At 31.0% G+C, this 16,877-nt stretch overlaps 2 protein-coding genes across 3 annotated transcripts; one reads left to right on the top strand and one right to left on the bottom strand.

Moving 5' to 3' along the window:
- Positions 1-774: 774 nt before the first annotated feature.
- Positions 775-5,032, bottom strand: LOC124533583 (isocitrate dehydrogenase [NADP] cytoplasmic). 2 transcript variants are annotated; one of them, XM_047108956.1, is made up of 2 exons: positions 4,745-5,032; positions 775-2,167 (listed from the first exon to the last, which is right to left on the bottom strand). In XM_047108956.1, the coding sequence occupies exon 2, from the start codon at positions 2,157-2,159 to the stop codon at positions 933-935; it is 1,227 nt and encodes a 408-aa protein (XP_046964912.1). In that variant the 5' UTR covers positions 2,160-2,167; positions 4,745-5,032; the 3' UTR covers positions 775-932. The 2 variants fall into 2 exon arrangements, with proteins under 2 accessions (XP_046964912.1, XP_046964913.1); XM_047108957.1 differs by lacking the exon at positions 4,745-5,032 and adding an exon at positions 4,431-4,682.
- A 1,337-nt stretch (positions 5,033-6,369) lies between these two features.
- LOC124533742 lies at positions 6,370-14,692 on the top strand. The gene is made up of 9 exons (XM_047109197.1): positions 6,370-6,726; positions 6,811-7,014; positions 7,834-7,902; positions 8,237-8,362; positions 8,491-8,688; positions 9,597-9,737; positions 10,367-11,110; positions 11,496-11,725; positions 12,193-14,692. Exons 1-9 carry the CDS (start codon positions 6,586-6,588, stop codon positions 12,830-12,832), a joined length of 2,493 nt encoding a protein of 830 aa, XP_046965153.1. The 5' UTR covers positions 6,370-6,585; the 3' UTR covers positions 12,833-14,692.
- Positions 14,693-16,877: the final 2,185 nt, after the last annotated feature.

The following is a 16,877-nucleotide window of genomic DNA, read 5'->3' as shown; positions in this document are numbered from 1 at the left end:
TAAAAGAGATAAATTAAAATTAATCTTTCTATTATAAGCCGGACGTTGCCGACTAATAACCGAACTTTGGCTTCTGGATCAAATACAGAATGAAGTAATTTATTCATTACTGCACATGGACTTATACAATTTCAATATAAATTTATTTCCTACACGGTTGACTTTTTTCGAATTTTCCTGCAAAACATTACACCAATAAATCTTTATAATACATAATTTAATACAATACGGTTCATGACCATTCTATTATGTGACAGGTGGCGCTGTAGTCATGTCAGTATCAAATTCTAAATTTAAAATGTTCATTGTGGATGTGATCAAAAAGATAATTGCCGTTTTGTGGTATCCGACCAAAAATTGTGGTAAAGTTATCAATAAATCACAATTATTTATATGTATATCGTTCACAACCAATATTATTTTTATCAAACTACATTTTCGATGAGGCATGCTGATAGGTACACCCGAAATTTGTTTATAAATATCATTATTAAATTACATATTTCTAATGTCATCGTGATAAAAACTGCTAAAGATAACAATCATTGTTACGAAATAGCAGTCCTTGTAGTGAATTATTGCAATAGTCACAACTCATGTAGGCATAAACTCTTATCAATTAGATAATTTATACATGTCGTTGTATTATCTCTTATACCTATATGGCTTTATATATATTTCGCTGATAAATGCATGCCGAGATAAGTAAGAGTATTTTTTCAAACACAATATTTTAAGGTATCTGATTTAATTTTTCTTATGAATAAAACAAGATTTCTTTTACTGGTATTACACAATATATTATAAAAAAAATTAAATGCGTTAATATAATCCTTGAGCCCATAAATAGTAACAATTATATTATTTTATATTTTATAAATAATAAAAGTTAATAAACATTACAAATTACTCATTGTTCTTAATGGGGATAGTCATTTTCCCAAATCTTTTCTTAAATTTTCCGCCAGTTTATCCATGAACTCAAATGTTTCATAGTAATCGGCCCTCTTTACATTATTCATACCCTTGATGCATATGGCAAGATCTTTAGTCATAATACCCGATTCAATGGTATTGATACAAACACTCTCAAGGGTTTCAGCGAATTTCTTGAGTTCAGCATTATTGTCTAGTTCAGCGCGATGAAGCAGTCCTCTTGTCCACGCAAAGATAGAAGCAATTGGGTTTGTGGAGGTTTCCTTTCCTTGTTGATAGAATCGGAAGTGTCGAGTAACAGTTCCATGAGCTGCTTCGGCCTCTACGGTTTTTCCATCGGGACAAATCAAAACTGATGTCATAAGACCTAGCGACCCGTATCCCTGAGCGACTGAATCAGATTGAACATCGCCGTCGTAGTTCTTGCAAGCCCAAACAAAGCCACCTTCAGATTTCATCGCATAAGCGACCATATCGTCGATCAGACGATGTTCATACCAAATACCTGCAGCTTCGAACTGCGACTTGTATTCTTTCTCGTAAATTTCCTGGAAGATATCCTTGAAACGACCGTCATACTTTTTCAGAATTGTGTTCTTAGTGCTCAAGTAAAGAGGGTACTTCCTTCCCAAAGCAAATTTGAAGGAGGAATGAGCGAAATCGATAATAGAAGCATCTGTGTTAAACATACCTAGGGCGACACCGGGACCTTTGTATTCATTTACGATATACTTTACTGGTTCACCGGACTCAGGAGTGAAAACAAATTCGAGTTTTCCTGCTCCGGGAACTACAAAGTCTGTAGCTTTATATTGATCAGCGTGAGCGTGACGTCCAATTATAATTGGTTTTTCCCAGCCAGTAACTAGACGTGGAATATTTTTACAGATTATCGCCTCTCTGAAAACAGTTCCGCCAAGAATATTACGGATAGTACCATTGGGACTCTTCCACATCTTCTTCAAGTTAAATTCTTCAACTCTTTTCTCATCAGGTGTAATAGTAGCACATTTAATACCGACATTGTATTTTTTAATAGCATTAGCGCAATCAATTGTGACCTGATCATCAGTTTTGTCACGGTTTTCCATACCTAAGTCATAGGTATGTAATTCAATGTCCAAGAATGGTAAGATCAATTTATCTTTGATCAAATCCCAAATGATGCGGGTCATTTCATCGCCGAGGATGTCAACAACGGGTCCGGCCTTTATTTTCGACATGGTTGCTTCTGTAAAAGAAAAGAAAACTCTTTAAAATAAAAATTAATTATCTTATTTATTTATATCTATTTTATGAAATAATCGTACTTTAATTCCACACAAAAATGTTAACTCATTCCGAATTACAGATAGGATAGATAAATATTACCACCCTCAGTTTTAGAATGTTAGTTTTTTTTATAAAAGCAATACCCGCGGTATTGCTTGTATACAATAAGAACTTTGCGCGATTGAATTTCACAAAAAAAGTTATTGTTCAGTTCGCAGAATATACTATAAATTTTATTAATTCTGTATTAGACAGTATTTGTGATATTAAGTCGTTCATGGGAGACACCCGACGTAAGAACGGTGTGACGGCTTGCGTAAGTGCTGCGCGCGGTAACGGACAGTATTTGGACAATGCATCGTAACTTTATCATTTTACATATCATTCTAAAATTAAAGTAGCCAAGTTATTCTTAATAACGTCAGGTATCTGTCAGTGGATGCCGGTCAAAATCGATCCAGTTCAAAATCCAGCCGTTCCATCGATTAACCGGAACAAACAAACAGACAGACAACATTTGTAAAAAATGCTATTTTGGTATATGTACAAATTATACATACATATGCATTTAGTAAAAGGCAGTTCATTTATTATTATAAACAGACACTACAATGTCCTTATATCTGTAGATAAATAAGCCATATTCACATTTTAATAGCATAACATGAAAAGAATAGTAAGTCTGTTTATTATATATCTACATACATTTTGACAATGTTTATGAAAAAGTTAATGATTATGTAGTTTTGACATTAATGCATAACAAACAAAACTTATTCTAATTAGGATAAGGTTTTCCTACTAAATGAATTCCTAAGTGTTATACAGTCATATTAAAAAGTTCAAGATTCATATTAATTGCTAAAAAAATCAAAATGTTTATTATTCTATTTCAACACAACAGCATCATAAATATGGAAATTTTAGTCATTCTAAAATCTATCAGAGATTATAATAATAATACAAATAACATTTCATTTTAATGTCTTTTGTTATGAGTTTCTTAGTTATCGCTTACGCTTGTTATGATAATATAATTTCTTATTAATTTCATTGAAACCACTATCAATTTTACATTCATAACAATAACAATATATATTTTGAGCAATATGATATAATTTATTATTTAATGTATACTAAATAAGGTTACATATAATAACCTTAGCTGGCCGTGACTTTTAATGAATCCAAATTTAAGTTCATGTATTTTGTTCTCAAATTTAAAAAACTAATTATACAATATTATTCGAATTTATAGTAACACAATGTAATATTTGAATTAAACATATGCTTAATACCTTGCTTACATAGTTAATTAATTAGGGACCCCGTTTATATGCGTTATTTATGGATATTTAGTTACAACACTGATTAATTCCCTTCCATGATTATTTGATAATAATGATTATTATAATTTCATATCATAACCAAAATTAACATTTGTGGGTAAATTCAATATTTTTTGTTTCATTGCCAAATCTTAATAAAAACTATATGAAAAAAATAAGGTATTATACATGTTGAATTCTAAGCTCTATTAAAAAATATTTAAGTGTTATATATAAAGTGATTCAAAGTAGAATATGTAAACATTAAAAATTAAATAGCATGTGTTAAAAAACATATTTACATTGAACAGTATGTAGTATCTTCCAATAAACGTCTAGCATGGTGTTAAGGCATGAGTAAGCATTTTTAAAATGAGGAAAATGGTTTGATAAATAAGTCTTCAAAAAATATATATTAAATTTAAATGCACAAAATTATTTTAATTTGTCTTATTTATTTACTTATTGATATTGATAAATTATGAATATTACTTAAATATACTCAGTGGAACCTGTGTAAGGATAGCAATATTTCCTTAAATATCATGACTTGAATAATTAGTCTCATTTGGACATTGTTTGTTATATGTGAAAAAACATTTATGTAATATTCAAGGTCTTAATCTTTTTTTCCAGGTATAGACTTAACATACACTAAAGTAAAAACCATTCAGTTTACAAGCAAAGAGGCTTTATATGTAAATGAATAAATGTATATTCTATTTCTGAATATTAAAATATCTAGTAACTAATAATTACAGTTATAAAAAAATACCTCTACAATAACTAGTTGGCTTAGTACAAAGTTCATGCATAAATTTAAGCCAATTTCGCAAATAAAATATAACCGTCACCTTGTTATTTCGATTTAGTATTATTTAACTTATTACTTACCAAGGTAAATATTATACTTTTTATAGAATCGGTTTTTCAAATATAAAAATTTACTGAATTTAATTGATAGTTAAAATAAATTAACAAAACGTCGTACAACTACGACTGCGCCCTAAACACTGGTGAGTTGGTGAGTGGTTCGCTAGAAACTTGACGGGTTACTGATTGGTGAATTTTCGAAGTAGCCGATATTGATACACGACACTTTAAAAATTCTTATAAGTACGTAATGTTATTTGATAAATTAACATTCGTTATACATAAATGACATTTTTTTCAAAGTTAGAGTATTAAAATATATTCCAAATGCTTACAATTTTATTTCTTCAACGTAACGCACGTAACGAGTAGAACACAGTATAAATTTATACGTTGCGATGATATCAATTTTGTTTCTTATGAGAGAAGGGAAACTCAATAACTTTCACTTTCAGATCAGACGTACTCGTTACTATTTGTTAATTGCTTTTGTTTCTTGCCTTTCTATAGGTATAGTGCTAGTGGCTTCTTGCCACCTTGCCAGTTGCTATATACTATTTTTAAATATACTATGGGGTATTTGGTCTTGCTATTTTAGGTTTTATTTTAATGTGTCAACTGTCATCGTTTTCAAGATTCAACTGTCAAAATAAGTAAATATTTTGTTTTTAACACGACTTGATAAAACCATACATAAGAATTAACAACATTAAATGCTTAAATATATATATACAAATATGAACTACAACTAGTTACTGTATAAATCTTGACCGCGTGGAATGGTGGCAAGAATGCTAGCAACATTTTCCCGTTGAATCGCAATTCCGATCCTCTGGGCAAAAAACGAACCAGCCCTCCTGTCACCAGTGGAGGCAATGAGGCGAGGTGTTATACTTTTGATGAAGCTTTTTGCACCACTACTCTATACATGAATATTTGATTATTCAAAATCAGGAACATGGCGTCGTGCATGTCTACCTCAACTACTATGACATCCTTTTCTTGAATTTTCAAATATATATTTCAAATATGCGAAAACAAAACGCTGTAGCTCGATAGCTTGGCCAGTTTTGGCTCTTCAATAATTTGATATTTTTCAAAGAAGCAAAATATTTGCCATGATAGCGTAACAGACATACAGGTTAAATAACTTTTCTACTCGTTATAGACAATTTGAGACACAACGGTTTTGCATTTTCTATTTACAACAATATTTAGGTATTAACCATTGTTACACCTAAATACTACTGAGTGAAAACTAAGGATTAAACCTTGACTGAAAACGTTTCTAGACAATCCTGAGGAGATTTTTTTTTGTTAGAAATAGTTAATTATATATAGAATATGGAATCATATGAAATAACTTAGTGTTCCAGTTTCTGTTCGAACCCCGAAATAAGGACACGAGGAAAATATTCGTTCCAGGTGATATTTCAAAAGTTGTTCATTTATATTCAGCAATAGGTCTATAAACTAATTTCATTTTAGGGAATTTTGTTCAGATATAGTTATGGCAATAATTAGGGAGTTCCCTCAAAACGTTAGTTTAATTTTTATATTTAAGAATGAGGTATGACATGGTTTAAATTTATGAAATGACTACATAAATTGGATCAGTCTTGTATTTTTCTTTTTAGAATTTTTTTAAAATAAAAACCCTTTTGAAATTGAATTTTGACAATTTGACATCTAATTTAAACCTATATTTTTTATGTTATAGGGGGCTAACGAGCAGGAGGCTCATTAAAGAAAATCAATTCAGTTTTAAGTTTACTGGCCTTTATTTATAATCGGGCCGACGCCTTTTTTTCTAGTTGTCAACTGTCACTTACAATTTTAAACATCATTTAATCTGTGTTCTGTGGATAGTCTTTTATTGTAAATTATACCTAATAATTGAACATAAATATATTGAGAAAAACATTACTATATATTATATAGCGTATCTTAAAATTAATTATTTTTCTTATTGGTTTTAAGATTTTTAACATGCGTGAATAGGACTGAAAACATCGATTGATTTGACATTAAAGACAGAAGCAGAACAGACGTTTACAATAGTCAATGAAGCTGAAATCGATGCCAATTAAATTTTAAATTCGAATTGGTATGATTTCCTTGCAATAACGATAGTATGTAAAATATATGGAAAGATATCGTAAGATTTCTTATCGAAATGGTGATTCAAAAGACTAGCACCAATATAGACGCTAACAAAAACATAGCAGTTGATAACACTGCAAGTGGTACATGGAATTTCCAAGCGCCAACTAAAATAATTAATATTCGTACAAACACAGCGGCGACAATGCAAGCGGTATGTTAAGTAACATGGATTTTTTTTAAATACGTATAGTTAGTTGTATGTAGTAATTATAATTTTATTTGTTAATGTTTTTAGAAACAGCCTATTACTAGACAGATAGCGATAAGTACATTGGCGGCTATGCATCGAAGATTCAGTTTGCCAGGTCCCGTGCAGCCACACTCAAGGCCAATTGCTGAATTTCGCGCCAGTGCTAACAAGTCCCTTGATATGTTGAGACAAACCATACAATCTGCAGTGACTAGGGAAATCGATCAAGTTATTAAAAAGTATTTGGAAGTAAGTATTTTATGTTTGTATATATTATAACTGTAGCACTACTAATGGATGGTAGGTCTTTGTGTAAGTCCACCAGTGTCGGTACCAACACTCATCATATAATTTACTTCTAAACTACAATACTTTGTATTGTTGTACTGTAGGTAAGTGAATCAAAGTAACTACAGGGACAAGGATCTAATAATTTAGTTGCCAATGTGGTGGTGCGTTGGAGATGCAAGGAGTAATTAAAATTACTTACAGCACCAATATCCATGAGTGTTGTTGACCACTTAAGATCAGGTGGCCCATTGGCTTGCACCTCTACCTGTTTCATAAAAAATACTCATATATACAATATCAATAAATGTTATGAAGCTTTTTAGTTTTTGGAAATCTTTAGGCAAATGAAATTCTGGTAACTGTCTATCCATGTAGCCAGTACAGTGGAGGAGACCTAATCTTACCAGGAATGAATAAATGAAATTTTATGACTTACCAAACAAAACATGAAACTCTGATAATACAATGTCTATTGATATTTTTAATGACTAATCAGAAATTTTAAGCAGTATATGTTTGTTATTCTGATCACGAGAACAAATTCTACAATAAAAATTACCAGTGATAGTTTAAAATAATCATATAGGTTTAAGCCTCTTCTATTATATTATTGTTACAGCCAAATTTTGTCCCATTAAGAAGATCCTTCTTTTATAGCACCTGACATTATATTACTATGCAATAGATTCCCTTTGGTATGCTGATTTAATATGTAACAGAATATGATAATATTTTTTTTTCTTTATACTATTTTAATATAATGTCTTTTTTTGTCAGAAATTTTTTGTACCTGCTGTGAACAACATCAGGTTGAACTTAGGAGATGAATCTGTCAGCGAAGATCAGGTTGGTAAATCATTGTAATAAAACTAGTTTTAACGAATTAGAATTGCGTATATTAATTATTTTTAACATCCCGCCGTTTCGAGCACTTTACAGAGTTCATGGTCACGGGTAGACTAATTTATATACGCAATTCTAATCCGTTACAACTAGTTTTATTTTAATGTGTAATAATAGCGAACATTTAAGACAACATTAAATCATTATAATTTTAAACTTAATAAAGATCGCCTACAATAAACTACTAAGTTACATTTTACTTACATTTAAAATATATTAGATGACAGTAAACATAATTAATTATCCTCATATATTTATTTAAACATTTTATTTTCAGGTTCGAGCTGTTTGTCGTGCAATGTTAGATGCGACTAGACTCTTATATTCCACACCTTCACGTACAACACAACCGGGCTATGAAACAACTGATGATAGCACAGATAATAAACTGACTAAACAAACAGTAAGAAAATATATAAATACCATAAATAGAATAAAATAATTTATTTTATAAAATAATTGTTAACCATTATACACTTACAATTCTACTTTTACAATTGTCTTTATTTTTATGCTTGTATTTTTACCTAGCTGCAGAACCCACAAAGTAAAAGGAAGGACACAGATATTGATATAGAATTTATAAAAGCTAAGAAAATAAAACAAGAAGAGATTATTGATGGTACTTCATCACCTCTGCCATCACCAGCTATTCGAGACCCAGAGAAGTGGAATCCTGCAAGACTCACGCAAGATACATTGTTCATCATGGGATCTCATGCTCATAAAGTAATAATAAAATTGTTTAACATGAAAAAATAATTTTTAGGGTTCAGCTAAAATTAATATTTCAATTATGTATAATTAAATATTATTTCAACTATGGCAATTAATGCTATATATTCAGTTAAAAACAATTATTATGATCATTTTTTTTAATGTATGTATTAAAATAAATTTGTTAACATATCGAATCACAATAACAGGAAAGGTTTGGAGTTAATCAATTGATGTCATAACATCATGGAAGACAAAATGTTATTATTTCAAGGATATTACAATAAGAGTAATACACTACTATGCATATTTATTTTATACATGTGAGAGTTAAAATTATACACAATAATAGGCTATTTGACAATGTGAAAAATAAATTGCGAATTATTGTAATCAGTGTATATTATGAGTTTAAAAATGGTTATTTACTAACGAAACTTGAAAATAATATTTAATTTATCAAAAATCAATAAATAAAAATGCATTTTTCCAAACGTTTGTCATGTGACACAAAACGCTCCTGAATTGCCGGGCTTATGATGAAGTCACTTTCTTGTAAACTTTGCTATTCTATTATATGTACCACAGATTAAAATACAGCAAAGTGACGTCACCGACCCCATTGCAGCGCCATATTGTCCAAGTAGCGTTTTCAGGCGTTATTTAAATATGGAATTTTTAATATAATATTTTTCGGCAAATATGTACTAGAAATATCAAAATCAATTTTACTGGGTTCCTTAACCTGTACTAAATAATATAAAATGGATTTTAGAAACCAGTCAAATAGCCTATTATTTATCTCCATAAGGAGATTTGTTTCACATACTGGAGTTTTCACTTACTACAAATAATAAAGCTTAAATAATTTGCTGTTTATAAAATAAGATTAGAATTTTGACTTTAATGTTTGTTTGCAGGTGCTTGGCCTTGGAAACTCTCGAGGACGTTTGTATACAAGACATGCAGGATTGTTACGATATCCAGCAGACAGTGTTGACAAAGAGTGGATAGCCAATCACAACTTGGTAAATGCTGTTGGAGGCAAAACTTATATAATGGTAAGCTAACTGTAATTAGAAATAATAGTTTTGTTGGTGGGAGGGCTTTATTTTAAAAGTTTGTCCTAGTTGGTAACACTATTAACAATAGTTTTACCAAAGTATTCAATTAGGTTTGCTCAACTGTGATAAATAACATTGAGTGGAAACTAGCATCTACATCTGGATAAAGATCTGCTCCAAATGTATTCCCCAATCTGGTTGTAATTGTCCAGTGAAATGATATGACTCCTAAACCCCCTCAAATTTAGGAGAAGTCTTAGTCAAGCAGTGAGAAATTCAAAATTATTACTTTACTTCCGTTTTATATTACAAAGTATTATATCACATATACTATCTGATCCCAATGTAAGTAGCTAAAGAACTTGTGTTATGGAAAATCAAATCAATGGTACCACAAACTGGGTGTTTCAATCTTATGGTTGGTGATGTAATAAAGGTACCAGAAAAAATGATTTGCGTTAGTAAAAAAAGTTTAAATTGCATTGTATTGTACATGTTCATGTGTGATTTTAATCAAATATCATATTATACTTGATTAGAATTACCTATGAACTGTATATATGTGTGTGATATTTAATATTATGTTTTAATCAAAGATAGTTTTCATGCCGGACAATATTTTTTAGGTGTTGGAGGATATTGAAGAACTTGCTAGAAGTGACGCTTACAAACATAGCTCCTTGCCCTTGCTAGGCGAATTGACTGGATTTAAAGTACCACCGTTTATGTTACGCAAAATTAAAGGATACGTATTAAGACGATCTCTGAGTGGCGACCTCAACGCTGATAGCCCCCAACCATCTACTAGTGTTGTTCAAGAGGAGAAGTTCAAAATAGATGACATAAAGCTGGAAGTGCATGATGATTTTGATTCTGCTAATTTTAATGCAAGTCAGTACATGACAAATACTGATAATTCTAGAGCATTTGCAGAGGTGCCGATGATGAAAGAAGATACTGATTTTGCTGATATTAAAGTAGAAGACATAGATGATATAAAAGTAGATGGTATAAAGATGGAGGACTTAGATGAAATGAAAGTAGACGGGATTAAAGTTGAAGATTTAGATGTTAATGATATTAAAGTTGAAAATATTGATGATATAAATGTTGATGCTATTAAAGTTGAAGATATTAAGTTAGAAACAGACGATGCATTTGATCTTTGTAAACAAGCCGATGATGAACAAAGCAATTTAGTAGATGGACTTCTAGAAGCTGATATAGAATTCCTGAGCCGAAATTTAGGTAATATTGAAAGTGATGCAGATGCGAGGAAAACAATCGAGAAGTTGACCGGAGCCAATCCGGATACGATTACATTAGTCGGTGACGAATTCGACCTGGGAACTACACTCAACACTCATAACGTAAGCAAATTATTACTTATTTTTTTTATGGTGTAGGCTGACAGAAAAGCATATGGGCCATCTGATGGTAAGTGGTCACCATCACCCATAGACAATGACGCTGTAAGAAATATTATCTAATCCTTACATCATCAATGTGCCACCAACCTTGGGAACTAAGATGTTATGTCCCTTGTGCCTGTAGTTACACTGGCTCACTCACCCTTCAAACCGGAACACAACAATACTGAGTACTGTTATTTGGCGGTAGAATAACTGATGAGTGGGTGGTACCTACCCAGACGGGCTTGCACAAAGCCCTACCACCAAGTGAAACATTACGTCACGAATCATTAAATCTGTTAATTTATGTACTGATTATAAATAACCGAAACATTTTTTCCAGTTTTCAGGCAATCAAAGTACAAAATGTATAACTGTAGCTTCAACAACGAGCGGGATGATACACAGCGTGCCAGTAGCTCATATAGCTCCGCCCCGTATCACTGGCAGCACCGTCCACTACTACACCAGTTCAGGTGTCCAACCAAGTGGTCAAAGAACGATACACCATCTACCACAAGCCACTGTTACTATACAGAGCATTCCTGGATCCAATTCTCATATGATTCGTGGGTTAGTATTTGCAAAAACATATTTACACTTACATGAACAAAGTACGACCTCCATGGTCGAGTGGTGTGTACACCGGTTTTCATGGGTACGCCACTCTGAGGTCCCGGGTTCGATTCCCGGCCGAGTCGATGTAGATTACCATTAGTTTTCTATGTTGTCTTGGGTCTGGGTGTTCGTGGTACCGTCGTTACTTCTGATTTCCATAACACAAGTGCTTCAGCTACTTACATTGGGATCAGAGTAATGTATGTGATGTTGTCTCATATTTATCATATTTATTTATTTATAGTTGGACTAGGTCATTGTTATTTGAATTTATTTTTATTTTGAAAAGGTGACCATTAAAAGAGTTAAATTCATCGCTATTTCTTTGTAAAGCTATATATTTCCTACTTTTTCAATTTCCCTGTTTTAAAAAGGTCTTCTCAATAACGATCTTGCTGTATAAATCTAATTTTTTGTTGCAGAATACCAATAAATGCAAAATCTGGTACAATAAGCACGGTAGTCTCCCAAGGTTCGGGTAGTACGATCATCGGCTTCGGAACCAGAACGTCGAACGCGACGATCATTGGGACACCGCAATACGTGAACGTTTCATCGAAGTCTTTCCCGACTGGTAATATCTTGCACAATGCCATCGTTTCGAAGAACATCATAAATCGGAACGTCACGTCTTCCCCGGGAGTGTCCTTCAACGTGACCACAGTAAGACCTTCACACACAACCACGCCAAAGAGCACAGTCGTTACAGCCACATCAGCGGACTACGATAACATTTCCACAACGAAAGATATGATCGATAACGCTTGTAATTCGTCGCTTATGTTGAAAAAGGTTTTGACTTTGGGTAGTGCGGCGGCTTCCAAGTCTTTCATGATGCATAACACACAAAAGGTACTGTCGACCGGTTTCGCTAATGGCGTCACCCCGCCCCCTAACGTCACCATTGTCAGTTCGGGGACCAGTGGGGGTATGTTGAATAATCCCAACATAGGCGGTTCGAGTATGGGAATTTCGTCTAACGGTAATCTAAGCGCGACTCATGCGACCCTCTCCGCTCTGTTGGCTTCAAACGCAGAAAATGTAAAAGGTAAAAATAATTAACTACACATTCCCATTTAAGATTTATTACTTTGAGCATTGATCTCGTTTATTTTTCTATTGTTTTACACAAATGTACCGTTTTTTACACAACGAAAGTTTATGTTTCATTTGTTAATTTAAATTTTTTCAACTGTGATCTTATAAGATCTTTCGAGTTTGTGATAAAAATCTCAAGTGAGTAATTTTATCTACCTCCTAAGTTACCTGATGATTAGTTAGTAGTGTGGATGTTGTGCCAAAGTATATCATTATATCGGTATTTAAAAAATATGTATTTAATGTTCTCCTCTCGTAGGTTTGATCTTGTTTAATATTTATGTGACAAATATATATTAACATTTAAGATATATTGTAGTCGGAAAAGCTTCTGAACTTTATAGATAAGTATTTATTTAGCCTATATAGTCCTTATGTAGGTGATTATAAAGCAATGATTGAATGGTAGTTTAAGTCAAAAATATTAACTCATTTTTTTTTGTAACTATTAAAGTTTACACTTGATAGTATGCAACTACGGTAATTGTACTATAGAAAAAGCTAATTTAAAACAGACATACATAATAGTAATTCGATCATTTCGTGTCTGTTTACAAATTTCACAAAATTGATATAAAAAATATGGATTATTTATTTAAGATAATTTAATTGAAACATTCGTTCGATAGGTTTTATTTAGGTTAACGAACCTTCTAGACTAATGACGTCACTGTAGGAAACATTTAAAAAAATGTCCCTAAGAATTTAAATCAAGTAAACATAATTTCGTATTTATGTAGCATATTTCGTTGTGGTAATGGTTGTGAAGACTAAAAGTTACGAAGGACTACAGATTTTAAGTAAAACGGAATTGAATAAATCAACAATATCAATTAATTATTATTTATTTGCTTGTTTTTAATATAATTAATTGTTATTTTACATTTCGCGCTATTCAGTATTAAGTATTCCAAAGGCTGTGTGTTATGATGTTATTGCTTTATTTTACGAGTATATTTAAAATATATTTTTGGAAATATTTTTAATTAGCGAAAAATGCATTTCAGTATAAGACTACTTTTTTTCAATTTTACGTTTTATTCCTGATATAATTATTGGAAACCAGTCTGTGTAAAAGGTAAATGACAAAATGTCTATGAAAAATAAAAAATAATAATTATTATTATTCTGTTACACCAAAGACAATCTTAAGGAATCAATTTATGGAATTTATTAAGATAATTATTTTACAATGTTGTTTATTTATGTTAGGGTGCTTTTATGCTTTGTTTGTGGCAATATTATGTTATATGCTTTAATATCAAAAACGAAAAGACTGCATATTTATTTATTTGTGATACAACTGCTTAAGCAGCTTTCCGTGCAATTATGCTTTTTAAATTTATTTAAATGTTGGCAATGCTTATTATCTATATTTTTTTATTGTCTATGGAATTTATTGTCGCCATATAAATTCTTGCTTAGCTTTAAAATGTATTCCAATATTAGATGTAAATTACGATCGTGTGTTTTGGCTATTCAATGTGATTGATGTCGTATTAAAATGCTTCATTGTGTATTTTCAGACGTTTTTACTATATGACGATCGTCTACATATTTTAAACATCAGATTGATATTTTTGCCATAATATTTGAAAGTACCGAAGAGTTAAATTATAGTTTGACTGTAAATAAAATGTAAGGTTTTGTCTTTGGTTTGGCTATGGTGTATTTCGATACGTCGTTATAGTAAAAACGAAATATCCGAACGTTCGCTTTTGATGTCGTTCAGAAATGTGGTTGTGAATGTTTAAAACAATTTTTCGATTTAAACTTTTTAATTGTTATTTTGAAATTGTCAGTATTATTAAATAGTTTTCGTTCTGTGTATGTATTATTGCTCATTATTTTGTTATATATATTTTTGATGTTCGTTTATTTTGTTTTTTTAATTGTCATTTTAAATTGAAATGTGCGTTTAAAGGCAATAGTGATTTAACCCGTGATCCAAGTCGCGAACATAGGAAAAAGTTCCATAATAAGAATTATTATTAGGATTTCCAATTTAATCATGTTTGTAAGTAAGTATTTTTAAACTACAAATGTAAACAAATATTTTAGTATTTTGTTTAATTCATTTTGTGATTTCTGTGGTTTGTGTCAATGATAAACCTTCTCAAATATATAAAATAAATCTAACTTTAAATCTATGTCAAAGATTGCAACTACATTTATCTGAAAATGTAGCACAGATTTTGATATAGATCTATTCACACTCGAAGTCGCGCCCCTCCTTGTGATATTATTACCGACGTGAATTTATATGTTTGAGTGACTTGTACTAAATTTTACAGTGGGCGTGGCGAAGAGGAGTAATGACAACAAAGCAATATATATCATATTATATTTGTTAAGTGTATTTTTATAAAAAAATGGCTTATTTTAACGTGGTGTGCGTGAGCCTTCGTAATTGAATGGGTCTATCTTTATTTATGCCTAATTATATAGGTAGTAATGGTCGTGTATAGGTCAAATTTCGTTCAACAGAATTTTAAGTCACTTGTATCCGACAGTCTATTGGGGTGAAATATTTGCACGAAATTTTTGAGCAAATTGAACTTATTTTATTATTTTTTTTTCCCATTTATCTGTGCACTGTCGTCTTAACTAAATACATACAGTTTTTTTTTAATTTAAAATTGACACGGACAGACAAAGGATTATCAAATATGGATTTCAAATTGATCAATGAAATTAAAATTATTTAAAAAATTGCGGATTAAATCACACTTGCTCGATTTTAATTAATTGAATTTGCTTATTGTACTTTTAAAGACTTGTATTTTATTTGTTCTTATGAATGTTATTATTAGCACTTTTCGCTCTTTATTATTATTTATATTTATTGTTTAGGTTTAAGTCGTTTCAAATATTGTGGCTGTGTAATAAATGATAAGATGATCCAATCTTAAAATGTCTCTCAATCTTTTCGTCATAGAAAAAATACCTGTGGTTTTTGTCGCGCGATAAGTGCGTTTTAATCAGTAACAATTCGTCTTAGTACGTAGTTAAAACACAAAAAATAACCTAAAAATATATACTTAAGATAAATGTTGCCATAAAAAAATCGGTACTAATAATAATTCAAAACATTTTTTAATATTTGTTCTGTATCAGTCGATTTAATCAAAAAAAAATGCTAAAACAATTATCGCAATTTAAGAATAATGAGGCTTTGAAATATCTAAGTAAACGTGTAGTATTTATAGACTGTTCCGGTGTGAACTAGTGATAATATTATCGATTTTTCCTCTTGAACGCATTTACTTAGTAATTCGCTTACGTCGTAATGATAGTATCCATTTAAAATATCTACTTTTATAAAATAATTTACGTCGGTGTAACGGAAGTCGTTGATTGCGTTGTTAAAGAAAAAACTCATTACAGATAACTAATTTAAATACCTTTTGTTTTTATAGATAAAATATTAAACTCTTATCAATGAATGTCTGTGTTTAAGCAGCGTCTTCAGATATGTTATTTTAAAGTTCATTATGCTTTATATAATTGTACGTCAGTAGCAGTTATTAAGTTGTAAAGGCTGGAACAAAATCATTAATCAATAAATAATAAATGAAGTATTGGCTTTTACGTTTATTATATGTACCTTAATTTTGTATCGTTATTACCTCGTAATTACACACGGGTGATCGCGGTCTGCCTCGTTATTCTTCAAAGAATTCAGTGTAAATTCGCTTAGTTAATGAGCAATCGGTTACTTCGCCATTTCATGAATGCTAGTAAATTATAAGAGCCAAAAAAAATCTCCGACGCTTATATACTTCTCTGATTTCGTTTCACAGCTGTAACGATAAATAAATATCCGAAAGGATAGTTTTGCCGTGGAAATTTTAATGCCCGTGTTACTTACACATATGAAGTCATTATTCGTTTTTAATCAGTAGCCGTTTTATATTTGCTTCGACTGAGTACTGTTTGAGTTGCAAAAAAATCTATTCCGTTGAGTGCGTAAGGAACAACTAATTTGCAAATCGCTCGCTCCATCACT

Source organism: Vanessa cardui, chromosome 11 (assembly GCF_905220365.1).
Source record: "Vanessa cardui chromosome 11, ilVanCard2.1, whole genome shotgun sequence".
Lineage (NCBI taxonomy): Eukaryota > Metazoa > Arthropoda > Insecta > Lepidoptera > Nymphalidae > Vanessa > Vanessa cardui.
This window is presented reverse-complemented; position numbering and strand designations above follow the sequence as displayed.